Raw genomic sequence first — 26,857 nt, 5'->3', positions numbered from 1 at the left:
CCTCTGACAGGGAGCAGTCTACAACCATTTAAAAAATGAGGCAAATCTCTGTTTTTAATGGAATGATATCCAAAATATAGAAGTGAAAAAAAGTAATGCCTAGAACTTAGCATATAGTAAACCACTATTTCTGTAAAAAATAAACAAGTGGGTAACTATAGATAGATGCTTATAAATGAACAGAATGTCCCTGCAAGGACATACTGAAAATTAGTAATAGTGGTTGACTCCAAGGAGCAAAATATGAGTAGAGGGCAGTGGTTGGAAAAGAACTTAATTTTCACCACATGCCCTTTTATGCTGAATTATTTTTATGCCACGTGCACATGTTACCTATTTTTTAAAGCTCATTAAAAAAAGTAGCTAGGTGCAGGTATGAAATTAGGCCAAATGTAGGGTATACATATAAGCCACGGGTCATGGTAGGGTAAGAGTCAGAGCGAGCAGTTACTATAGAGGAAGCAAGTCAGTAGGACAGAAATGAGGCAGGTCAGCAACAGAGAGACCTTGACACAAGATAGTTTTGTTTTAAATCATAAGTATCTGACTTGCTTTCCATCTGCCAGCCTAGAATACGGGCATTTTGGGACAGAGTAGGGAAATGGTAAAACTGTTAAAATGCAGGGAATGAGACGGATGGGTTTAGGGGCCAAGTGTATGGAATCTCACTGGCAGCATCCCTATGCCATCCCATGATCTTAGGTTGGGAGCAGAACCAGGCGGGAACAAGCACCGATGGAGCATGTGCCATGACCAGGCTGCGAGGCAGTGTTCTGGTCGCTGTGCCACCTCGGAAGCTCACAGTGACTCACTTTGTGGTGATTAGGGTTCCCATTGTACAGGTCAGGAATGTGATTCAGGTCACAGGAGTAAGCAGCAAAGCCAGGATTCAAACCCAGATCTGTCCCTACTGTTTTTTTTTTTTTAACATTTATTTATTTTTGAGACAGAGAGAGACAGAGCATGAACAGGGGAGGGGCAGAGAGAGAGGGAGACACAGAATCGGAAGTAGGCTCCAGGCTCTGAGCCATCAGCCCAGAGCCCAACGCGGGGCTCAAACTCATAGACCACAAGATCGTGACCTGAGCTGAAGTCGGACGCTCAACCAACTGAGCCACCCAGGCGCCCCTGTCCCTACTGTTTTTACTACTTAGGCTGAATTATTAGTACACCAAGGAGGTTGGGGCCCTTTTCATGGTCAGTCTGAACTGAGGCTCAGAGCCAGGGGACCTTCAGCACTGTTCTCAAAAGAAAGTCTTCATTTTTCCTTTTTTTTTTTTAATCCAGACCCCTAAATCCAGGCCCACTTTTTTCCAGCATGTGATTCAAAGAGTAAAGTGAACTCCACATATTGAAAGAAGAAAAAATTCCATTTATTGGGAAAGGAATGTCTGTCGCAGTGTTTGTTAGCCCTTCTGTGTGTTTGTTTTTCAGCCGGTTATTTTAAGTCCATAGGTATGGTTTGTCCTATGTGATTGCAGTTCTCCTTCTCCAAAATGCTAAGTCAGTGATACTCGTAACCAATGATTTTCCCCCAGATCTGTCCACTTAAGAGGAAAATAATAGAATATAATTCCCTCTGCCAATCTCCTTGTTTTCAAATAACTAGGATAGGATATTGGTTTTTGTTTGTTTTCAGTTTGTTTTATTTGGAACCAGAGCATAGAGTTTTATCTGTTCTTTACTTGTGTATCCCCAACCTCCACCATATGCTCTAGGATTTCATTTCCTCACTTGACTTACTGACGTCTCTTCACCGTTGGTGATTATCTGTCTTTTTTAGCATTCACCGTAACTCCGTAAGCCTCATGATATGCCTGTTACAAAATACCTTTTTCTCTTCTGTGACCCAAGCCTCAGGGAGAGAAAATATCAATTTATCTGCTGTTCTTTACCTTTCTAGGCAAAATCCATGTTTGGTGACCAGAGCTGTATATATTGATATTCTCTTCCTGTTGACTCGCTGCCTTGACAAACCCACAAAAGGCAACCAGCCAGGTATGATTCATAGTTACATCATATTTTGGAACAATTACGGATCTTTGAAATACAGGTGGGGTTTCGAGTGGTTGTACCACACACTCCCCCAGCTTCTACTTTTGTAAAACTAACCACACATCAAAATTAAGCATAGCGTCATATGGCTACCTCATAGAAGCTTCTCAAGGAAACCTGTCCTTGTTTAGTTGGAAGTTTGCTATTTATTTTCAATTTGATCATTCAGGAAAGAGCTTGGACTCTACTCAGATGCCCTCTGTATTTCAGACACCTTGGTTTTTTTTCCTCTTCCATGCATTTTCTTTGGTAGTTTGTCATTTTCAGTAACTGAGAGTCCATTCTGCTCCATTCCGTGGACCTTACTGAGCTGGGCTCATTTGATCCTGGAGCCTGCATACCTGAGACTCTGTCTCAAATTTGCCCTTCACTTTAAGCTCTGCCTTGAGGTATGTTCCTTGGTCAAGTATGTTTCCTGGTATGGGGCCCCAGATCCACATTACAATTGTTCTATTTTAATCATGATTCACAGAGTGGTTTTCTTAAAATGGAGAAGGGCAACTCCAAATTAAAAAAAAAATTTTTTTTTTGATGTGTTTATATAAGAGGCTGCAGGAAGTGCTGTACATGAGTTCCAGGCCACAGACTGAAACTGATTTTCATCAACACAAACTGGAATGCAGGGTAATGAGCCTGCAACTGGTTAAAATCAGCCTCTTCTAATTGATTAGGCCTGTCTAAAAGAGGCTACAATTACAAAGTCACATTCTGAGTACAAGCAGGCCAGGCTTTTCCTCTGTTACATTTAGTCTGTCAATGATTTCTTGTCTTCAGTAAATATATTCAGGCTGTCAGAGTCCGGCTCTGTCCATATGGAAGCCTGTTCCCAAATTCAAACCAATTTAAATTGCTTTGAGGGGGAGGTGCGAAACCATCTCACCCAGATCAATGTATATTAGCCCACAAAGCCCCTGTGGCCATGCAGAGGTAAGAAGAACCTGCCTGGGCTTTCATCAGCTCCACATCCCTGCACAGGGGGAGCTGTTGTATCCGTTTGGTAGAATAGGATCATATAGTTTTATAGTTGTAAAACGGGCCTACTTTATGCCTCTTGTCCCAGCATAATTATTAATGGTGCCCCCCTTTACTCTTACAAGTGTCCCGGTTTGCACAATAAGTTATAGATCACCTTCACTGTAGGAAATCCCAGGGTTGCGCCACCATATTTTACACTTGAACTAGGGCGCAGAGATTATAAATTGGGTGTTACCAAATAAGTTGTTTTTGGGTTTCCTCTATTTTTATATTTCAGTTCCAAATTCCATATAGCTTTATAATACTTCTCTGCTTAGTAGCTAAAGGACTTTGGCGGTGAAAGAGTTGCTCACGACTAACAAGTCCAGTCGTTAGAGTGGTTGACTGTAATCATCAGTTTATTTGGACTAAGTTTTTCTTGATGTATTAGTACCTTTATTCCTTGTCCGGAGGGACATTCCTTGAATGTTTTGGAATTCCCTACTCTGTTCTCCAACCACCCACCCTTTATTGATGGCTGGTCTCCTTCAGGAAGATGACATTGGCCTTTTTTGAGCCATCCTTCCCTCCAAAGTCTTGCAGTATTTGGAATTTGTACCCCAGTTAAATGTGGTCACAAGCTGTGGTTTATTACTCAACAGTATTGCACTTGGATCGATGCATCATCCCTCTTCAGGTACTTTGCAGAGTAAGATGTGTGGGGGTGGGTACTCTTGCCCTTATTCTGTTCTGAAAGCCATAGCCCTAACTGTTTTATCCTGCACTGCCCAATATGGCAGGACTCCTGAGCACTTGAGATGTGGTCCATCCAAATTGGAATGTTTTGTAAGAATAAAATACACACCACATTTCAAAGAGTTAGCATGAAAAAAAGAATGTAAAATTTCTCGTTAATTTTTTTATATTGGTTACATGTTGGAATGATAATATTTTTGATATATTGGGCTAAATAAAATGTATTGTTAAAATTAATTTCACCTGTTTCCTTTTACTTTAAAAAATGTAGCTGCTGGAACATAAAAAATTATATATATGGCTCATGTTATATTCCTAACAGACAAGTAAGGATTTTATCCAGTCCTTTGGTGTTTGCCCACATAAGCCACAGATGCGTGTGCATGTCTGTGTCTATCTGTATGAATGTATGTAATCTTATAGTACATTCACACAAATAGTACTAACAAATTTTCCTTCTTTGAGGATGGAACTAGATTTTTAGAACTAACCAAATGTCAAATGTGATGGCAATTAAAGTGGATGGCACTGTTCAGGATAAAAACAAACTATGAGCTTAAAGTAATGAAATCTATTCTTATGTGTTTCATAAATTGTTTCCAAAGGCAGTTTGAGCAACAGCTAAATATATCACCAAACAAGATGATCACTTATTTGGATGAGTAGACTACAATATGATTTTGAAATAATGTCATGACATTATAGTGTTACCTTGCAAGTAACTTGAAAGAATGGATCGTGCTGTAGATTCCTTGTCCCCCAGCTAAGTACATAGCAGGCCCTAACTATGAGGGTTTGTTATTAACTGATAGAAATGCAGAGTTTTCCTCAGTTTTTAGAATAGTAACAATTGTCATCAAGATACAAAGTCTTATTTAAATTCATGCATCAGTCAGATGTAAATTTATTTTCTGATTCAAATGTTATGTTTATATCATGTGTATGTTTGTAAATGTGTGCATATCTACCCCCATTATTAGCTCACGAAGCTGAGAGTAAGGGAGTATATCATTTAGGCTCTGAAGCCATATCCCTGGATTTGAATCCCAGGTCTGCCATTTACTAGTTTTGTGACCTTAGGCAAGTCAGTGAACCTCTCTGAGACAGTTTTTCTCAATTGTAATTGGGGGTGATAACAGGATCTATATCTTAGACTGGTTTTCAACTAATATATGTAAATTCCTATGTATAGAATGTGCTTTGCATCACACAGAATAAGTGCTCAATAAATATTAGCTACTGTTAATATTATTATCATCATTATCACTAGCTAGAAACATGCATCTAATCCAGTACCCTGCAGCCCCTCACATTCACAGCTCTCCTCTTATTTTAAACATCTTTGGGAAAGAAGAAATGCCTGCTTTCCTAGAAAAATACTGAAGCATGGCATACCTGGGACAGAATGTCAGGAAATCCACTTGATTAAGGATGCTCCTGCCCCTCTGACTGATTCAAAAAAAGGGTCGTTTTTTGTTGTTGTTCATTTACTTCTTTATTCATCAGAAATGACATGTTGGCATCAGACTCATTGAGCACCTGTAACTGGAGATACATATGCATATGATTTGGGCTTGTAAGTAGGCACAGTAGGGTTTGCAGGTATTACAAAGGAAGTGTGTGTGGGATACATTGGAAGCACCAAAGAATGGAAAGTCTTTTTTTTTTTAAGCTTTTAAATTTATTTTGAGAGAGAGAGCACGCACACACAAGTGGGGCTTGAGAGAGAGAGAGAGAAAGAGAGAGAGAGAGAGGGAGAGAGAGAATCCCAAGCAGGCTCCATGCTGGCAGCACAGAGCCTGACATGGGACTCGATCCCACGAACTGTGAGATCATGACCTAAATCAAGAGTCGGACACTCAACCAGCTGAGCTACCCAGGCGCCCCTGGAAGGTCATTTTTTTCTTGGGAAGGCGGGGAGACTTCAGTTGAGCTGAATTTTGAGGGTGAGTAGAGATTAACCGCATGGTCAAGGTAAAGGTGGGCATTATAGACAGAAGGAAGACCATGGCCAAAGCCACAGAGACACGAGTCAGCACAGCCTTCCAAGAGCTAGGACAATGACCAGAGTATCAGTTCAAGACCAGGCAGGTGTGACTGGAAGGGAGGCTGCAGAGGCAGGAACTCAATCACGAAGGACCTCGTAGGCCAGTCTGAGGAGCTTGGACTTGACCCTGTAGACAAAAGGAGATTATTGAAGGACGTAAGACAGAGAGTGGCATTGTATGGTTTTTTAAGACAAGGAGACATTTCCTTCTTTGCCCTCGTCCTCATAGAATTCTTAGGACCCTTATGAACCAAGTTCCTATTGTCGCTGAAAAAGAATGTAACTGAAAATCCATTAATGGAATGTCAGGGGGATTTGTCCAGACCTTGTGATCATCGGCACTGGGGGTCTAGGAGGTGGGAGTGGGGAGCAGAGAACCAGACTGAAGTTAAAGGCAGTACAGTACAGTGCTTCAAAACACTTGTCTTAGAATGGTGCCATCATGGGAGTTTCTTTCTCTTATTTTCCATTTTATGAATCTTATACACCATGATTCTGTTTTATTCATATGGGTGTATGTACTTGCATTTCAGCAGTAAATGAATCTAACTGAATCTTGAAAGTGCTTAATTATTCCGAAAGAAGTGAAGTAGTATCAGTTTCAGGGAAACTTTTTTTGGTTGGAGGAGGGTCTGTCCATCTCCTCTCAAACACTATTCTGTACGTGACCTTGGAAAGCTATTTCTATCTCTAAAGTGTCTCAGAACCACATTGAGGGGCTGGGGCATAAACAATGAGAAAAACAGTGAGGGGGAAAGGCAGAGAAGACGATTAGAAAAGCTTAAGATAATGATGTGTTTTGTGTGATTCAGACTTTTATCTTCATGCTTCCCCAGCCTTTGAGGTTTCCTCAGCCATTAACTAGGTTTTAAAAATTCCAGATCTGGGGGTTTTGTTTTGAGTTCTAACGTGATTTAAACCCACAAGGACGCTCTGTCCCCTGTATTCTTTTTCCTCTTCTGAATCCATCTGTCATCATTCGTATGCATCAGTTTCCTGCTAGAAAGAAAATTATAGTCTCCAGTTGGAGCTGGGGGGTGAGGAAGAAGAGGACTAACTGCCACAAGCACTTCGGGGTTGCCTTGCAGGCCTGGGCAGGGATGGGAGACAGAGCTTTCATTCTCACTGGAAACCCACCTTCAGTTTTTCCTTCTCAGGTTGGACATTTTCCATCCTCCTTCCACAGAGTATAAGTGATCTCAAAAGGCTGTTTCCCTTCCCCTGAAATGTATATAGGATATCCGGCATACTCTTGTCCTCAGGAAGCATTTTCAATACCCTCTTCCTTATAGGGATCATCGTAATTTTTAAAAAAAAATTTTTTTAACATGTATTTATTATTGAGAGACAGAGAGACACAGAGCGTGAGCGGGGGAAGGGTAGAGAGAGGGGGAGACACAGAATCCGAAGCAGGCTCCAGGCTCTGAGCTGTCAGCACAGAGCTTGACGCGGGTTCAACCGTGAGATCATGACTTGAGCCGAAGTCAGACGCTCAACCGACTGAGCCACCCAGGTGCCCCGGGATCATCATAATTTTTGACCAACAGCTATTGAGTGCCTACCGCCATGCCAAGCACTGTGCCAAGCATTTTGTGTGCATTAGTAAGGGAGGTACTAGTGGTCCTTCGTGTTAGACGTGAGGAAACCTAAGGCACAGAGAAAACCGGCCAAGTGTCTCATGTGTAGTGAGACAGAAGAGCCTGGCTCTCCAGGCATCGACACTGTGGCCCCGCAGCCCAATCGGGGCCAGAATTAGGAAAATCTCTACCTTGGGGAGGAGTGCCCTAGAACCCTGTTGGTTGTTTTGTCTTCCCATTCCTCTTCCTCTCTTGTAGAACCCCCAGGCCTTAGAGAGGGATCCCCTCTATAGGAGTTTCCAGATCATAGGCTTTCATGGGGATTTTCTTGCCTCATTTCTGTCTCTCCTGTGCCAGCAGTATATGCAATAACATGAGAGTGTACCGGGGACACAAGCAGTTACTAGAAAGAGAAAGCTTGACCTCTCCCAGGCAGCCACCTGCCCTTTTTCCCTTCACAAGTGGACCTACGGCCACTACATGAAGCACTTCCCAATTCCAGGCTGCTGGTGACTGCGTTCTGTGTTTCCTTTGTTAGTTGAGATTTATAGTTCAGATCTCATCATTCCGCCAAATGCAATAAACATTTTGTGTTACTAGAATGTAACTTTTATTGTTATTATTTTTCCTCTAAATGCCTTAAAAGTGACCAGCTTATGAGAGTGAAGTCAGAATCCCTAAGTAGTCTAAATGCCAAGTCAATGTGCTTTGTAGATCAATGTAAGATTAGAAGACAGGCTCTCATTTATTACTGCTTGTATTTATATAATGGAAGTTAGGTAATGTAAGCACTCCCAAAGGCCAGCTTAGATGTTGATGATGGTCAAATGCTAAAATCTGTGACAAGTATTCAACAATGCCTTGTATTTGTACCACCTGGAACGTGAATAATATATGTGTGACATGAATAAGTATAAGGTCAATGATTTTTATGACATACTAACTTCCTTTACTTAAGTTCCTGGGAAATATAGCCAAACAATTACAGAGTATAAAAACATTGGCAACTTACAAACACCTGCTTTGATTATTTGGTCTAATTAGGTTAAATTTAACCAATCCCATCTGAACAAATTGAAAACAATTCTTATCTGTTCCCTTGGTCATGCACTTTTATCGGTGTTGGATGCAGATGTGTTTAATATGACACAGTTGGTGCTGTTCTCTCAGCTCTGGGTGGGAGATAAAAGGAATTGAGAACATATTTTTAAAGTCTTCTGGGGACTTTTTATTTCTGGGCCTACAGCTATGAAATTTCAAGGAAAAAAAACAGGCTTTGTTGTCAATAAATTAGTTGCTTTTCTCCAAAACACTAAACTGTCATCTGAATGGTTGCTTTTGCCAAAAGTATCTTTCCCAGGGAACAGCGAGCTCCTAAAATAAGCAGATGATTCTAGCTGCCTTTCGGAAGTCAGAATAATACAGGATGTGTTATTAGATTGCTAGGTTCATGTGGTGTTTACCCCTCGTTAATTCCAAGCCTTGGTGCTGAGTACATAGGCCCACGGTTCTTAGAATTTTAGAGTTTCGAGACCATTTAATCAGTAGGTGGAACGGAAACTATAGCAATTAAGTGACTTGCCCAAGGTCACACGGCTAGTTAGTGAAATAGTCAAGCTTCCCTGGTTCCTGGTGCAGTGCCCATTTCCATGACCAAAATTAAGAGACTCGTAGTAGCGTGAGTTGGGCCGAGTGTCTAGACCTGTAACGGAGCTATGTCATGAAACCTTCTTACCCACATTTCCACCCCAAGAGTAAAATACTGTTCAAATGAGCAACTGGGGTCTCAGATCATCTGTGATTTCAGTTTTTCTCTGTGTTCCTATATTGCCCCACTCCAACAGCCCTCATCACAGATAATCTGTGTCCATTAAATTAGTTAAGCAAATTGTTTTTGAAAACTTATTCTGGACACTTCATATAAATGGAATCATACAGCATGTGGCCTTTTGTGTCTGGATTCTTAATGTTTTCAAGGTTCATCCATGTTGGATCATAAATCAACACTGTTCTTTTTTATGGCAGAATAGTATTCCATTGGATCAGTATACCATGTTTTATGTATTCATTAGTTGATGGATTTTTGGGCTGTTATAAACAATACTGTTGTGATTCATGGACAAGTGTTTGTGGGGACGTATGGTTTCAGTTCTCTTAGGTATTGATGTAGGAGTAGAATTGCTGGGCCGTATGCCAGCTCTAAGTTGAACTTTTTGAGGAATTGGCAAACTGTTTCCAAAGACATTGCATCAGTTTACATTCCTCCTACCAGCAACGTATGAGGGTTTCAATTTCTCCACATCCTTGATGGCACTTGTTATCGTCCATCTTTTTTATTATAGCCATCCCAGTGGGCATGAAGCAATATTGCATTGTGCTTTTGATTTGCATTTCCTTTATCAAAGGCTAGTGATGTTGAACATACTCTCTACTGCTAACTGGCCATTTGTTTATCATCTTTAGGGAAATGTCTATTCAGATTCTTTGCCCATTTTTTAAAATTTAATTTATTTTTTTAATTTACATCCAAGTTAGTTAGCATATAGTGCAACAATGATTTCAGTAGATTCCTTAGTGCCCCTTCCCCATTTAGCCCATCCCCCCCTCCCACAACCCCTCCAGTAACCCTCAGTTTGTTCTCCATATTTATGAATCTCTTCTGTTTTGTCTCCCTCCCTGTTTTTATATTATTTTTGCTTCCCTTCCCTTATGTTCACCTGTTTTGTATCTTAAAGTCCTCGTATGAGTGAAGTCATAGGATATTTGTCTTTCTCTGACTAATTTTGCTTAGCTTAATACCCTCTAGTTCCATCCATTTGCCCATTTTTAAATTGGGATATTTGTCTTTTTATTCTTGAGTTGTAAGACTTCTTTATATATATGGATATTAATCCCTTATCAGTTATATGATTTACAAATATTTTCTCTCGTTCTGTGGGTTGTCTTTTCACCTTCTTGATAATGTCCTTTGATGTATAATTTTTAGTTTTGATGACATCTAGTTTATTTTTTCTTTTGTTGCTTGTGCTTTTGACATCAAATCTAAGAAACCATTGCCAAATCCAAAGTCACAGAGATTTGTACCCATGTTTTCTTCTTTCTTCTAAAGACTATATAGTTTTATCTCTTAACATTTAGGTTTCTGATACATTTTGAGTGAATTTTTGTATTTGGTGTGAGGTACAGGTCCAGCGTACCTCAGGATTGCGTGTGGCTATCCATTTATCCCAGCACTATTTGTTGGAAGACTTTCATTATCCTTTCCCCCATTGAATTGTCTGGTACCCTGGTCAAATAATCAATTGACCATAAATATATGAATTTATTTCTGGACTCTCAATTCTATGCTATTGTTCTACATGTCTGTCCTTATGGCAGAACTATACTGTCTTGATTTTCATTGCTTTCTGGTAACTTTTGAAATCAGAATATAAGTCCTCCAACTTTATTCTTCTGTTTCGAGAGTTTTTTGGCTGGGTCCCTTATATTGTCATAAAATTTTAGGAAGTTTGTCTGCTTCTGCAAAAAGGAAAGAAAGACTAGCTAGGGTTTTCATAGGTATTGTGTTAAATCTGTAGGTCAGTTGTCATTACAACAATATTATGTCTTCAGGTATTCAGATCAGAATACAGGGTGTCCTTCCATTTGTTTAGATATTCAGCAATTTCTTTCAGTGACGTTTCTTTCATGAATGCCTTTTGTTAAATAATTTATTCCTATGCTATTCTTTTTGATGCTGTTGTAGGTGGAATTATTTTCATAATTTCAATTTTAGGTTATTTGTTGCTACCATATGGAACTATAGTTGATATTTGTATATTAATCTTTTATCCTGCAACCTTACTGAGCTCATTTATTAGAATTTTTGGGGGCTCCTTAGGATTTTCTATATATGAGATCATGTCATGTGCAACATAGTTTTTACTTCTTCCTTTCCAATCTGGATGCCTTTTATTTATTTTTCTTGCCTAATTGCCCTGGCTAGAACCTCCCGTACAGTGTTTGTCTTTTTGGGACCTTAAGGAGAGAGCTTTCTTCACCAGTCAGTATGTTGTCAGCTGTGGGTTTTTCATAGATAATCCTTTAACAGGTTGAAGAAGTTTCCTTTATTTCTAGTTTGTTGCGTCTTTTTACTGTGAAAGGGTGTTGGATTTTGTCAAATTCTTTTTCTGTATCTATTGAGATGGATCATGTGTTTTGTTTTTTACTTTTATTAGTATGGTGTGACTCATGACTTTTTATTGCTGAGTAGTATTCCATTATATGTATGGTTTTTTTTATTAAATCACCAGTTGAAATACATGTGGGCATTTCTACTTTTTGGAGATTGTGAAGAATGTGGCTCTGAGCCTTCATGTAGAAGTGTTTCTGTGGGTCATGTTTTTATTCCTGTTAAGTAAAACCTAGGAAGGTGATCACTGGGTTATGATAAGAATTACAAGAAACTGCCAAACTTGTCTTCCAAAGGGGCTTACCACTTTGCATTCCCACCAGCACTATATGAGAGGTCTAGTTGTTCAACATCCTTACCTAGACTTGGTATTATTGTCCCTCTAGTCGTTCTTCTATACATGTATATTTTTGGTAAAATGTCTATTCGAAACTCTTGCATGTTTCTTTTTTAAGTTGAGTTCTCTTATTGAGTCTTAGAGTTCTTTATTCTGAATATAAGTCCTTTATACAAATAGATATTTTCTACCTGTCTGTTGTTTATCTTTTCATTAACAATGTCTTTTGAAGAGCAAACATTTTGAATCTTGATGAAGTCCAATTTATCAATTTTTTCTTTGTTTTATGCTTTTTGTGCCCTAGTAAAGAAGTCTTTATCTATCCCAAAGCCACCAAGATGTTTGCTCATGTTTTCTTCTACAATTTTATATATAAGGTTTTACATTTAGCTCTTTGATTGACATCAACCAGATTTTCACGTATCTCATGAGATAAGGTTGAAGTTCTCTTTTTCATTTCTAGCATACAAAAGGCCAATTGTTCCAACACCATTATTTCTTCAAATATTTTTTCCAGCCCTTTCCCTTCTCTTTCTGGGACTCCACTCAGATGTGTATTAGGTCACTGGAAGTTGTCCCACACATCACTGATGCCCTGGCAGTTTTTTCTATCGGTGTTTCGTTTTTGATAGCTTCTAATTCATGTCTCTAAATTCACTAGTCTTTTCTTTTGCAGTTTTTAATCTGCTGCTAACTCCATCTAGTGTATTTTTTTTATTTCATATATTATCTTGTTCAGCTCTATAAGTTTGATTTGTGTCCTTTTAATATCTTTCATATTTCTCTTCGTTTTCCATGTTTCTCTAGATTCTTGCCCATATGTAGCATGTTTATAGTAGCTGTTATCATATCCTTGTTTCTACTTCCATTATTATTATTGTTACTTTGGGGTCTGTTTTTATTAATATTTCTCCCAGTTATGGGTCATATTTTCCCATTTTTTTGCATGCATATAATTTTTTACTGGTGCCAGACAATATTAATTTTATGTTGTTGAGTGTTGGATTTATTTTATTCCTTTAAAGTGTTGGATTTTAGAAACATAACAGAAACCCATGGGGGAGGGGAAGGAAAAAAAAAAAAAAAAAAAAGAGGTTAGAGTGGGAGAGAGCCAAAGCATAAGAGACTGTTAAAAACTGAGAACAAACTGAGGGTTGATGGGGGGTGGGAGGGAGGGCAGGGTGGGTGATGGGTATTGAGGAGGGCACCTTTTTGGATGAGCACTGGGTGTTGTATGGAAACCAATTTGACAGTAAATTTCATATATTAAAAAAAAAATAAAAAAAAAAAAAAAAAAAGTGTTGGATTTTAGGGATGCCTATGACTCTTGATCTCAGGATTGTGGGTTCAAGCCCCACTTGGCCATAAAACTTAGTTAAAAAAATTAAAATTAAAAAAAGTGTTGGACTTTGTTCTGACATATGGTTGTTACTTAGGATCCATTGGGTTGCTTTTGGATCCATTCCAGGGCCTGCTTTTTTTTTTTTTTTTTTTTTTCCTAGAGAGAGAGGGCATAAGTGAGCAAAGGGGAGGGAGAGAGGGAGAGAAGGAGAAAGAGAGAGAGACATGGGACTCGTGTTTTTACCCAAAGCGGGCGTGGAGCTCACCCAGAGCGGTGCATGAGCTCACAAACTGTGAGAACGTGACCCGAGCCGAAGTCAGATGCTTAACCACGGAGCCCCCAGGTCCCCCAGGGCTTGCTTTTAATAAGCTCTGTTTTGGCCGGTCCAATCTGAAGAGGAGCCTTTAGTTTAATGCAAATGTAGCTCCACTAACAAGAGCTTTCTCGGTCTCTACCTGATGCCCCATGTACTACAAGGTTTTTCTACTCTAACTGGTGAGAGCATGAACTACCAGGAGCCGAGCTGAGCTTCCAGAATTGTTGGGCCCATGGCTCTCACGGTTCTTTCCGCAGCCTCATGGAGTTTCACCCCTTGTACAAGCACATCGGTGTTCAGCAGAGACTCAGTAGGTTGCCTCTGCAGATCTTTGTTTTTGTACAGATACCTCGTCTTCACTATTCTGACCCACAAATTCCAGCCGCCTCCCCAAACTCAGAGCTTTCATCTTCTCCACTCAGCAAGATCTCTGGGCTCTGGGGCTCCCCTTCTATGGAAATTGCCTCTAGGTAGTAGTCTGGGGCAGTGGTGAGGCTTACCTTGTTTGTTTGGTCTCTGAAGGATCACACTGCCCATATCTAATGTTTATAAACAGTAATTTGTCACATTTTGTCCAGTTTTCTAGTTGTTTATGGCACAAGGGCAATTCCTGTAACAGTGAAACCTTGGTGGCCTGAAGCAAAAACCACTTGATCACTTTGTTTTGAAACCTCTTGATGCCTCAACTGTACAATGGGGCTAATATGCTCTGAAGACCGGGGTGATGAAGGTCACATTAAAAAAATATATATGAAAACTTGAAAAGTTATGTCCCAAGAAAGGAAAAAATCCAGTGTTGGAAGAAAAGCAGCTATCAGGGAGGGGGGAAAAAAAAAGAAAGAAAAGAAAAGCAGCTATCAGCAGTTAAACATAGCAAAAACAAAGAAATGCATCATCTCATCCAGAGCAGGAGACAAAGCTTCTGTTGGTCCCATGGCCGGGTACACTTACTCCCAGGCTTACCTCCGTTGCTCATCTGGCAGAATGTACTTAACTTCTCCCTCCGTGATGGGGCTGGATTTCACGCTAAATAGCATAGACTCTGTTGGATCTGCCAGCTCTGCTGTACCTCACAGCATCATTCGTGTGGGTGTTAGTCCGCAGCCCAGTAGTGCCAGAAACTTCTTGAGTCTTAGAGTCAGTTTTTCCCAGAACTGTGAACTGTGGCACCTGCAAGGGACTGAGATAGGTGGTTCTGGCTTCTCTCTTATCCCGGGAGACAAGACAGAGGTAAGCCCCAGTTACTTAAAGGAATCTTCCCAGCTAGCTACCTCCTTTCAAATTGATTTCACACTGTATCTCATTGCCTAAGGGTGGAACAGAAGCCCCAGGTCTTTTGTGGGGAAAAGGCAGATCTAAACAAGGATGTCTAGAGTGTGATGCTAGGGAAATTCCTGATTTCCTAATCTTGTCCTTAGTAGCCAGTCACTGACAAAGAACCAGAAGCGCTGTCTGCTCAGAAGTAAATTTATGTTTGTGTCTTTGGGTTGTCATGTGTTTATCCACAAGTATTTCCTGACTTCCCCCTTGTGTTGGACAGGGGCCGATGGGATGGTGGGTGGAGTCCAGAAGTAAACCTTGGTCCCACCCAATGCCTGATGAGCTCATTTTTAGCCCAAATCCTTTTAGAGATCACTCCCAGAGCAGTCTCCCAAGCACCCTAAGCACAGGGACTAGGTTTTTATTTCCATGGGTTGACAAGATAGTCTTCAGATGGTATTCTCAGAAGCTCATCCTCCTTCCACAGCAGCAGATAAGGAATTCTGTGCTTAAAAAAAAAAATACATGCCTTTGAGAATATGCTGGGGGCAAGGGAAGGAGGGAATATTTTCAAAGGGACGGGTAAACAGGGCATAAAGGGGTTCAGAGACCTGGAAACAGAAGTAGGCAAGAAATAAGCAGCCAGCACCAGTTCATGGTGTTTCTCAAGACAAAGTTAGTCTCCAGATCCTTCCACCAGGTCATTCTACATGTTGGTTAGTGGAGGGGCCCCCGGGGTCAGGATTACAGTGCATTGGGAGGCGCAGAGGATTAAATCCAGGAATGGAATTTCCCTTCGATAAGGAGAAGCCAAGATTTATTAAATCAGTTGATTTGTTGTTGTTGTTGCAGTTCCTATGGTTTCCTTTTCTCCCCAAATATATATATAGTTTTTACTGACAAATTGCGCAAGGGGACATTAACATTCACAGAGTGTACAAATTGTCATCTGTGATTATTTTTAGAACCAGTTTGTCAACTGTTTGAGGTAGGAACTTTTGTTGGATCTGACTGCAGATCTCTCTGACCAGAGCTACAATCCTTTGAAATAGAAAACACTGTCCATGTTGCTGTGAATTAAAAATGAAGTCTGCTTTGTATTTGCTCACGCCCAACTTTTCTAAGGAAGCTGGAGATTCTGGGAGAAAGGGGGAGGATCCAAGAAACTTTAGAACAGTTCCATCTGCAAACTTTTCTTGACCTACTGGTATCAGAGAATTCAGAGCCTTTTCAGTATGTGAAAGAGAAATCTATTCATTTGTTCATTCATTCATTCATTCATTCATTTGAGGCAGAGGCAACAGCATGTGCAAGGTCAGGCAAAAGAAAAAAAACTTCTGATTCTTAGTGGCAAGTGACTACCACAGTGACATAATCAGTATCATTGTCATTTACACAATATCGCGGTAAGTGACTTATTCCATAGCAGTGAAACCATTTTTTTCTGTTTGGTTGGCCTTTTCAATCCTGGGGATCCTTCCCCCCTTCATGGGTACCGAAAGCTAGCTACTTAGAAGTAGAACAGGTTTAACGTGATTACCGGGAGTTTGGCGTCCCCTATAACCATCTCTGCTGGGCCAAGGAAGTGCTGTCTTGGGGCCAGCACACTTACTCTTTCTTTTCTATTTTACTTGGGCCAGTTCAACACAAAATCAGGCTATCTGGATTCATGACTTCACAGTGAAGGCCAGGAGCTTTTGGCCAAACACTAGATGAAGGGGTTGACTTATGATTAGGGGCCGTGGTGTTCAAAAACAAACACCAGTAAACACTAGTCACACACGAATTCAGCATGGCGGCAAGGTGTTTACACCGCAGGAAGCACAGATGATCTCAGATGGGTGGAGACAGTGGTTCTTAAAATGTGGTTCCTGCATAGCGGCATCAGTATCACCTGGGAATTTGTTAGAACTGTGATCTGGGGGGCCCTGCCCCAGGCCAACTGAGTCAGGAGCTCAGCAAGAGAGCACACTAAAGTCTGAGAACCTCTGGTCTGTGGGAGCAGCACAACCACCCTTCCGGGAATGTGTTTAGTGACTGGGGTGCCAGGTGAAACTGCCTTCTATTTTAATTGTTATTTTCCGATCTGTCTGCTGAGTGCTTAGAGTTAAATTCGCCTAAATTAAATGCTCCTATGGCGAAACTCCACTGTATCCATAATTATGTAGCAATGATATCATCCCATGTTTTTTTTCCCAGAAGGTCCTTATTAAAGCTATTTAGATTAACATGCATCTTTTTAAGATTATGTTGATTTTTTTTTTTTTTTTAAGAAATTTTAACAGATCCATATGAGTAGCTGAAAATCAAAGATGAATGACCCACAGGCCTGCCCTTTGGGGCTAGGCTCCTCCTCTGGGGAGAAGACAGACTTCCCTAAATAATAAGACAGGATTTGTGACATAGGACACTGACTTTCCCTGCTCAGAGTATGTGCTGCAGGGCGCCTGGGTGGCTCAAAGGTCCAACTTCGGCTCAGGTCATGATCTCATGGTTTGTGAGTTTGAGCCCCACATCGGGCTCTCTGCTGTCAGTGTAGAGGCGGCTTTGGTTCCTCTGTCCCCTTCTCTCTCTGCCCAGCCTCTGCGCTCGCTCACTCTCTCTGTCTCCCTCTCTCTCTCAAAAATAAACTAAAAAAAAAATATATATATATATATATGTGCTGCTTTTAAATCCTCTTTCGGCACCAGGTTGATGTTAGCACCCTACCTTGGTTAGTTAGGGAGTGGCACCTCTGAAATGCAGTTAATTTAGCAATCTCTATTCAGGTTGCAGACATAACACTGAAATCTGCAGCTTGCCAAAGAACCAAGAACTGCTAAGATAACACATCAGAGATTACCAGAGGGAATTGTGTGAATGGACCACTGCGTTCCTTCACACAGACACTTTGCTCGCTGTCCCAAGGGACGTGGCAAAGTCCCTGCGGTTCCCCCAGAGGAGACCTCTGTTAGGGTTGTCATGCTGTCCAAACAGATCAAACTCAGGAAACTGTTACCAGCTTCTCCAAAACTACAGTTCCCTTGTGCTGCACCCTGGTGACGCTTTCATAATAAAACTATAACCAAATGATATTATGGCAAATTTTTCTTAAAGCCAAATGTCTTTAAAGAATTGCCCTTGGGGGGACGCCTGGGTGGCTCAGTCGGTTAAGCCTCCAACTTCAGCTCAGGTCATGATCTCGCGGTCCGTGAGTTCAAGCCCTGCGTCGGGCTCTGTGCTGACCGCTCAGAGCCTGGAGCCTGTTTCGGATTCTGTGTCTCCCTCTCTCTCTGACCCTCCCCCATTCATGCTCTGTCTCCCTCTGTCTCAAAAATAAATAAACATTTTAAAAAATTAAAAAAAAAAAAAAAGAATTGCCTTTATGATGCCACCATGGGTTTGCTACCTTTTTCGGTGTTAAGATAGCCTTTCTTTTATGAAATGATGAATAGATGTTAGGTTTTTAACATCCTTCCTTGATGGGGCACCTGGGTGGCTCAGTCGGTTGAGCGTCCGACTTTGGCCCAGGTCATGATCTCACGTCCGTGAGTTCAAGCCCCGCGTCGGGCTCTGTGCTGACGGTGCAGAGCCTGGAGCCTGTTTTAGATTCTGTGTCTCCCTCTCTCTCTCTGACCCTCCCGCATTCATGCTCTGTCTCTCTCTGTCTCAAAAATAAATAAACGTTAAAAAAAAAAATTAAAAAAAAAAATAACATCCTTCCTTGACAAGATAAAAAGCTGGCAACATATACCAGTCTGTCACATTGTTTTTGACATTTTCTCGGTCCTTGGATTCCAAACTTGGGGAATTATTTCCCCATTGAACCAGGACTTAGCACAGCCGGAGGTATTACCCTTCCAAGTGAATCCAGCATTAAGCCGTGCCTTTGAAGGCTAGAAATACACTTGCTCTAAAGAAACAAAAAGTTAATTTCAAAAACAAAATCAAATTGGATGTTTAAAATCAGTCACACATACTTGGGTGACTGCACTGTTGAGAAAATCCAAAGACTTTCCAAATAAGGAGGGCTGGAAAAAACTCCCAATTAATAAGTTTGAAAAAATCATCTAATTTATGAAAAATAAGATGGGGCCATTAAAGGAGGGACTGGACTCTTTCATTGGAACACTTGGCTTTCCAAGAAAGATTGGAAGGGAGAAACCCAAAGCAATCAAAATTGAAATTGCAAACAGAAATGTTATCTTCCAGAGGAGAGAGGTGCTAAACCTCAGACTGAGGCACCCCACCGAAGAACTAACCTCAGTTTTTTGCAGGCTGTGGACAATAGTCACGGACAGAAATGGAAATAAGTACCCTGTGTTGACCTAGGCTCTCAAACGCACTTGGTAGCACAGGACACGAAACCGTGCTTGGCCAGGGAGAGGTCCCAGTTGTGAAAAACATTTGGTGGACTCTGTCTTACCTGCTGTGGGTGCAGAGCTGGTAAAGCAGGAGGTGGCAAGCCTGGAAGAATTACACTAGAGTCACCCAGGTCCCTTTAAAACCAGGCTTGCCCCGGCCATGTAGTTAAGTGCCCCCTGACATAGGTGTTTTTCTAAAGCTCTCCAGGTGAATTGAATGCACTTCCTGGGCCCAGAAGCCACTGGGTCAGAGAGGAAAGCAATACGTACCTCTTCTTTAGTCACTGCAGCTGCTTATGTTAAAGTATTGGTCATCTCTAACTCCAGCCTCCTGTTGCAGCTCGCGACGCCCTCAATGTAGGCCCAGGGGGAGAGGTGGACTGTGGTCCCCATGTAAGTGGGAACCCCATGAGACCGGAGCCTGGTCTTTCTATTTCACCGCTACATCCTGCACCTAAAACAACCTGTACCCCGGGAGCCAGCACTGAGGCCTGCCAGGGGCCTTCATTCCAGCACTTGTTCATTCTTTTGAATTCCTAGTGGTTTCCCTCCTTTGATGTTTTTATTTGTAAGAGAAAAGGGGTGTGGTGAATTCTCTACCCTATAAAGAAGTACTGGGCTGGAATCAGTTGTACTCTGCTTGGGACTGCAAACCCCTGCCTACCCACACATGCATAAACCCTACAGACCCCCTATGAAAGTCGTGTCTCAGGAACATGATTCTCAGCTGGGCTACACAGCAGAATTAGCTGTTGGCTTCTTAAGACTGTAGGTGTCTGCACCCAACTGAAGCCCACTGGATTAGAATAGGCCAGAGTGGGATTCAGGTGTGTGTGGTTTTAATAACCTCTGGTTAAGAACTATCACTTGAGGGCAGTGGTTTTCAAAGCACCTGGCTGGGCAGCATCAGCATCACCTGGGAGTTTATTAGAAAGGCAGACTGCACCTGGGTGGCTCATTCAGTGGCGCTTCCGACACTTGATTTGGGACACTTGATTTCAGTGATTCCAGAGTCGTGGGTCGAGCCCCTCATCAGGCTCTGTACTGAGTGTGCTCTCCTCCACTCGTGCACATGCTCTCTCTCTCACTAAAATTTTTAAAGAATTAAAAAAATAGGGGTGACTATGTGGCTCACTCAGTCGGTTAAGCATAAGACTGGCTCAGGTCATGGTCTTGTGGTTCGTGGATTCGAGCCCTGTTGTCGGTCTCTGTGCTGACAGCTCAGACCCTGGAGCCCACTTTGGATTCTGTGTGTCCCTCTCTCTCTATGCTTCCTCCACTCTCTCTCTCTCTCTCTCTCTCTCTCTCTCAAAAAGTAAACAATAATAATAATAATTAATAAATAAAGTTAAAAAAAAATAAAGAAAAGAAATGCAAACTCTCAGCTTCTTCCCCAGAGTTCCTGAATCAGACTTTTGGGGATGAGGCACAGGCGGCAGTCTGTGGGTTAGCAAGCCCTCCAGGTGATTCTGATGCTCACTCCAGTTTGAGAAACTGTGCTCTAGGTCATCTCTTTGGGTCTTGGTGCACAATGAAGTAGTTAGGAGAAAGTATCTAAATGAATGTCATTTGATAACTCGTAGCTTGTGGTTCTGACCTGACTCCTCCTCGGCTGACACACTAACTCAGCGAACCTATTCTTGGTCTCTCTTTGTCTCTCAACCTCCCCTGGAGCATTTGCCATTTCCACCTCCAGTCAGGCACCTCTGGGCAGCCTTCAGGACCCATCTTAAATGTTGTTTCCTCGTGAAAGTTTTTATTTTGTCTCCCCCCCACCCCCGTAGAAAGCAAGTGCCCATCACATTCGTTCTGGTCCTTCATTGACTCATGTACTCTCTTTGCAACCTTGGGCAAGTAACTTAACCTCTCTGTTTCATCATCTGTAAAATGGGAATAATAATAGCACCTACTTCTTCAAATGAGTTAATACTTGTGGAATTAGAATAGTACTCAAGTGTCAATTCTAAAAGTAATTATTATTCCTAGCATTAAATAATGGGTATATAACATTCTGTAGTGCATGCCACATAAATGTAGCTTTTCTTGCTAACAATTGTAGAGCTCTAAGCATTTTGCAATTTTTGTAGTTGTCTTTATCTTCCCATTAGTTATAAAGCTTTTTAATAGCAAGTAATTTTTCTTTCTCAATTCTGAATCTCTCTCTCCCAAAGTACGTAGTAAATGCTTATGCTCAGTAAATGCTTATGGAATTGTACTGAACCGCACTGGCAACGTAGGCCAAGAAGTCCCAAAGGAGACCTTCCTAAGCCTGTCCCCCATCTTCCATTTCTTTAGAACAGTGCCTTCAGTCCTTGGGTTCTTGATGATGTCATCCTTTGTCAAGGCCCTAGAGGAAGCAAGTGGGGCTGGGTGCCTGGCTCTTGAGTCTAGTGAATGATGCACTCTGCTTGGAGTATCTCCCATTCAGATAACAGGTTCGTCTGAAAATTGTCCAGAATGGCCTAGACAGTTCTTCCTGTTTCTTATTATGTTCTAAAGAGCAGATCTCTGAGCCATGTTTCTGACTCCTTGCCAACAAATGAAATTCCTTTTTAAGGCAGTGTTATCCTGAGGCAGCAGTGGGTGGGAAGAGTGAGGAAGTGGCACCTGAAGACCACATGGTGTGGTCTCATCACTAAATTGTAGTGGGATAGGTTTTTAGGCACTGAATAGAGATGGTGGGGCACCTGGGTGGTTCAATTGGTTGAGCATCCAACTTCGGCTCAGATCATGATCTCATGGTTTGTGGGTTCGAGCCCTGCATTGGGCTCTGTGCTGACAACTCAGAGCCTGGAGCCTGCTTCAGATTCTGTGTCTCCCTCTCTCTCTGCCCCTCCCCTGCTCGTGGCTTGTGCGCTACGCTCGCTCTCTCTCTCTCTCTCTCAAAAATGAATAAGCATTGAAAAATTAAAAAAAAAAAAAGAAGAAAATAGAGATAGTGATACAGAGGTTGAGGATCCCAACTGTCTGGGGCTTCCCTGCTGCTTTGTAAAGATGGCTGCCCTCCCACTTGAACTCGGACTTCTGCAGACTCTGAGTTAAGAGCAAAGGTGTGTCTGCAACCACAGGCAGCAGTTGGCGGTGGTGTTTTCCGTGGGGCACAGTCATATGGGAGCCTGAGCCCCCACTTTGCCTTTTGGGGCAAACTTCTTTTTGCAGCAATTTGATGTGTAACATGAATATTCTGTATTCTTAATCCCTGGATTATCGCAAGCCTGTAAGGTTTTGCAATATCAAGTAAGTTTTTTCTGTTATCATAATCTTTTATATTTCTATTATGTTTATGATAGTTTTCTAGAAGTCAGTAGTGTTGACTGAGTTATGAGATACCTAAATTCAGCAAGGCCTTTGATGAAGTCTGTCCTGATGTTCTTGTAGGTAAAATCCCACGCACAGTTAGGTAAATGGTAAAGTTAGGAGGATTTATAAGTGGCTAGTTAATGAATTGAGGAGAGTTTAGAGTAGGTAGGGGACGGGGCTAGGAGCTGCCTGTAACACTCACTGATACCCTCTGCCCTCCATACCGGCCCAGTCCACAGTTTCACTAATTCTTTGCGGCCATTTATGGCATGCTTGTCAAACTGAGGTTTACATAACTTCTGTTGGATGATGAATGTGTTGTGTGAAGCATCTGGGTTCTGGGAGGTACCCAAGACTCCTCCCCCATTCAGTGCCCAGTGCTGCCAATTTGATTTCCTCACTGCTTCTCAAATCCATCTTCCCCGAGCCCTTCCTCACTTTAGGCCCTCATCCCTTCTCTCCTAGATTACTGCCTGACCTTGTCACTTGAAGTAACGCCCCAGTGGCATTCCCTTGCCTCCAGAAGAATGTCCAGGCTCCTTCATGTGGCCCAGGAGGTTCTGCAGGTCCTGGCCACAGTACTTCTCTAGCACCATCTCGAATTCTGTGCTGTAGTGATAGCAGACTGTCTGTGGTTCCCCACGTGGTCCATTCTGGTTCATGTTTTTGAGCCTTTGCTCTGCTTTGGTGGCTCCAACACATTCTCCCCTCCCTTCCCCTTAAAGACTCATTATCATTTACACCACTGTATTGGAATCACCTAGTCATTCATTTCTCACTCTCAAACTGAACTATAATCTCCTTATGGGCAGTGTTCTTATTTTACTTAGCACCCAGTGCATAGTAAGCAGGCAATAAGTGTTTTTTGATCAGAAGTGAGAGTACAAAGAGATCTTGGCAATCTAAAAGGCAGGCCATAAAACTTAACAGGGAGATAAAATTTAACAGGGATTCTACTTGGGTTTAAAACAAACAAACAAAGAAAACAAGTCCTGATCTAAGTACTGAGTACAAGGTGGGAGAAAGATGACTCACCACCCTCAGTAGACCATGTAAAAAAAGAAAGGCTGTGGTTTCAGTTGACTTTAAGATCCACATGAGTCAACAAGTGTGATGTGCCTCCAGTAACCTAGTGTCAGAACAGGGAAAGCCATCGTCCTGTGGGTCATATCATGTGAGAAAATCATGTTCCATTCTACGGGGCCAGACCTCAAGAGGGGTGAAGCATGACCGAAGGAGGGCAGCTAGAATAGCGAGAGAAGGCAAGCCCCACCATGTGGGGAGTAGCTAAAGGAAGCAAGGGTGTTTTGTGCAGAGAAGACCGGGGCTGTAATGCCCGAAGGGCTCATTGGGAACCACAAAATGCAAAATTAGGCCAGTGAGTAGGAACTCCCAAAAGAACTTGGTGACACTTTGATCTGCTAACAATGGAATAGCCTGTCTTGTGAGCTCCGAGTCACTGTAGAGGTCCATCAGGAGCCTCCAAGGAAAGGTGCTGGAGAGGGAGCTGAGCCCCTAAAGGAAGTTTGGACTAGCTGGCCTTTTATCCTGCTCAACTCTGAGGCCTAGTGACTCAAGAGGTTCCTGAGTCCATACCTATTGAATGTTGGGGAGGGGTGCCAGGACCACACCTTCTGATAGCAACATTGTGAATTACCTAAACAGAAATTGCTTCTGGGCAAATGTGGTAAGTTCAGACTTCTGAGCCTACGTGGGCTAGTCACTTATTACATCATTCATGTGAAATCTGTTCAAGAAAGGCATCTGGTAGTGCCACCCCCATGTACCCAGAGCTTTGCAGTGTCTACTGTCCTTTTGTGGAACTTTGAATAAAGTGATAACCTCTTTCCCTTTGCTTTTTTGCTCTTTCAGCTCTGGAGCATCTTGGCTTCTGGGGGGACATCAGAAGGATCATCTCAAGATCAGAGCTGATAACAGGATTCCCCTATACCTTCACAGTGCCAGGCCTGCCCCAGTACCTCCAGAGCCTCACCAAACTAGCCGTCGCTGCAGTGTGGGCAGTGGAGGCCCAGGCTGGAGAGCAGGCAAGGGACATTCCCATATCCTTCTCTCAGCTGTTGGAGTCTTCTTTCCCTGAAGTGCGCCTGCTGACATTAGAAGCCCTGTTGGAAAGGTTTTCAACAGCAGCCTCTGGATTAGGAGAGAAGGGACTGCCACCCTTGCTGTGGAATATGAGAGGGACATTCTTGATGTTGGCCATGAAGGAAAATCACCCAGAATGCTTCTGCAAGGTAAAGTCTCTGTTGTATTCACCATCCCCTCCGCTCCCCACGTTCTTTGGCAAGCTCACCGTAACAAGACTGTGTAGGCACGATTGGGTTTGGCTTCTCCCGCAGCCGCAGGAAGGAGATGCAGTGTCTAGTGGGCAAGAACTCTTCATATAGTACTTGTCATGGCTTCATGACAGTGGTAATGATGATGGCAATAAGCCAAGATAGAGAATGGGAGTGAGCCACTCTGTGCTCTAAGAAAGACAGCATTGAAAATTGGCTGTAGAATGTGGCAAAGGGTGGTCTTTATTGACATGGCTTTATTCACGGCCACCGAGAAAGCATCATCAAAGGGGAAAGGGCACTGATTAGGAATTGGGGCATCTAGACTCTGATCCCAGGTCACTAAGGTCCTTCGGGTATGTCACTACTCCACCCTGTCTTGGTCTCCCAAAAGTATTAAGGGAGAAATAAGTCAGTGGACCTATTTGAAAGATAGATTCCTATTAACGGTACAAGTGATGATTATTGGGCTTCTGAAGACTTTCTCCTGAGCTTTTTTCCCCCCATGGATCTGACACACACAGATACTGAAAATTCTTCATCGCATGGACCCCAGTGAGTGGCTTCCTGAGACGGAGCATTGTATCCATTTAACCCCAAAGGAGTTCCTGATCTGGACGATGGATATTGCTTCCAATGAAAGGTTTGCGCCTGATACCCCTGTGCAACCTCGGCATCACACGTGGTCCCAGCAGTCAGTTATATAATGAACTTGTGCACAGTCCTGGCCTAAAGGCTCAGGTCCTGTGTTTCTTTCTAAACCTCTACCTAGGAGCATGTTCTAAGCTCAAGTCATAGGATGATGTCAGAGTTTCACATTAATAATCAAAAGGTAATTACTTCTGGAGGCATTTGTGTGGTGATGAGCTGAGCATTTCTAGCATTCACAGTGGCATCGATTACAGACTGATGCAAAAACCCATCTGTATATAAAGTAGGTTTGGTTTTATTTTGTGTGTGTTTTGGCTTTTTCTAGGTCTGAAATTCAAAGTGTAGCTCTGAGACTTGCCTCCAAAGTGATTGCCCACTGCATGCAGACGTGTGAGGAGGTAAGGCTGATTCTGCCTCTGGCCTAGGACCTAGGTTTTTGTGCTCACATTTGCGGGGAAGGTGTCAATTAAAGTGAGATGTCTCAGCAAGCAGAACCACTGCTGTATGCACATGTGGCCTCTACCAAATGTTATTCAGGTGGATTTTTCACTTTGGGTATAACTCGTGAAGAATTTTCCACCATTGGCATGTCTTTTCTCTTGTTCTGGGCACGTTTGATTAGAGTCCCTGAGGATAACACAGCCTTCTCCCATGGAACACACACACACACACACACACACACACACACACACACTCACACACACACATGCTCAAACCCTTTTTTTTCCCCCTATTTTTCTAGCTAGACTCTTTATTTTAAAAAATGAGTGAGCAAGTCACTAGGATTGCATCCTGGCCAACCGAGCATGACAATACATTGCTAAGGCTTAAATATTCCCCCAAAACATGGCCTAGCTGGCTTTGTATAGAGGGCCGGATGTGCCTCATCTGTCTCCCATGTCCTTTGGGGGAGAGGCAGAACCAAAGTAACTGAAACAACTTCCTGGGAAGATGCCTTAAGACAAATACATGTGTACTTAGGGGTGTACAAGAAAGCTACCACCGTCAGAGAATTATTATTTTTTTAAATGTTTACTTTTGAGAGAGAGAGAGAGAGAATGCATGCAGGGGAGGGGTAGAGAGAAAGAGAATCCCAAGCAGCTTCCACACTGTCAGCACAGAGCCTGACACGGAGCTCTCATGAACCATGAGATCATGACCTGAGCTGAAATCAAGAGTCAGATGCTTAACTGACTGAGCCACCCAGGGCGCCCCTCCATCAGAGAATTATTATAAGTAGAAGGCGGTAAATACTGTAGTAAAAGTACCTGAAGCTCCTGGTTACACATGACCACACCGTGATAGTGGCAGCACAGTTTCACAGGTTCCAGTCCCTTACAGGAGCACTGCCAGAGGTACTTGGAGATCAGAAGATGAACAAGGATGGAGGGACAGTGGCATGAGTGAGAAGGAGGGTTAGATTGTGATATTAAATGCCCTGTTAGAGAGGAGGC

The 26,857-nt window shown here is 42.4% G+C and overlaps 1 protein-coding gene across 4 annotated transcripts in view; it reads left to right on the top strand.

Annotated features, from left to right (window-relative positions):
- The window catches only part of THADA (THADA armadillo repeat containing), a 325,833-nt gene that overhangs the window by 244,478 nt on the left and 54,498 nt on the right, over window positions 1-26,857 (top strand). For all 4 annotated transcript variants that reach the window (XM_042932129.1, XM_042932128.1, XM_042932131.1 and 1 more), the window contains 4 exons: window positions 1,904-1,998; window positions 24,331-24,710; window positions 25,277-25,395; window positions 25,729-25,801. In XM_042932129.1, coding sequence (XP_042788063.1) covers window positions 1,904-1,998; window positions 24,331-24,710; window positions 25,277-25,395; window positions 25,729-25,801 — 667 coding nt within the window. The remainder of the gene's footprint in view (window positions 1-1,903; window positions 1,999-24,330; window positions 24,711-25,276; window positions 25,396-25,728; window positions 25,802-26,857) is intronic.

The sequence above is a fragment of the Panthera leo genome, chromosome A3 (assembly GCF_018350215.1).
Source record: "Panthera leo isolate Ple1 chromosome A3, P.leo_Ple1_pat1.1, whole genome shotgun sequence".
NCBI classification, from domain to species: Eukaryota; Metazoa; Chordata; class Mammalia; order Carnivora; family Felidae; genus Panthera; species Panthera leo.
The sequence above is the reverse complement of the archived record's forward strand: the minus strand, read 5'-3'. Positions and strand labels throughout refer to the sequence as shown.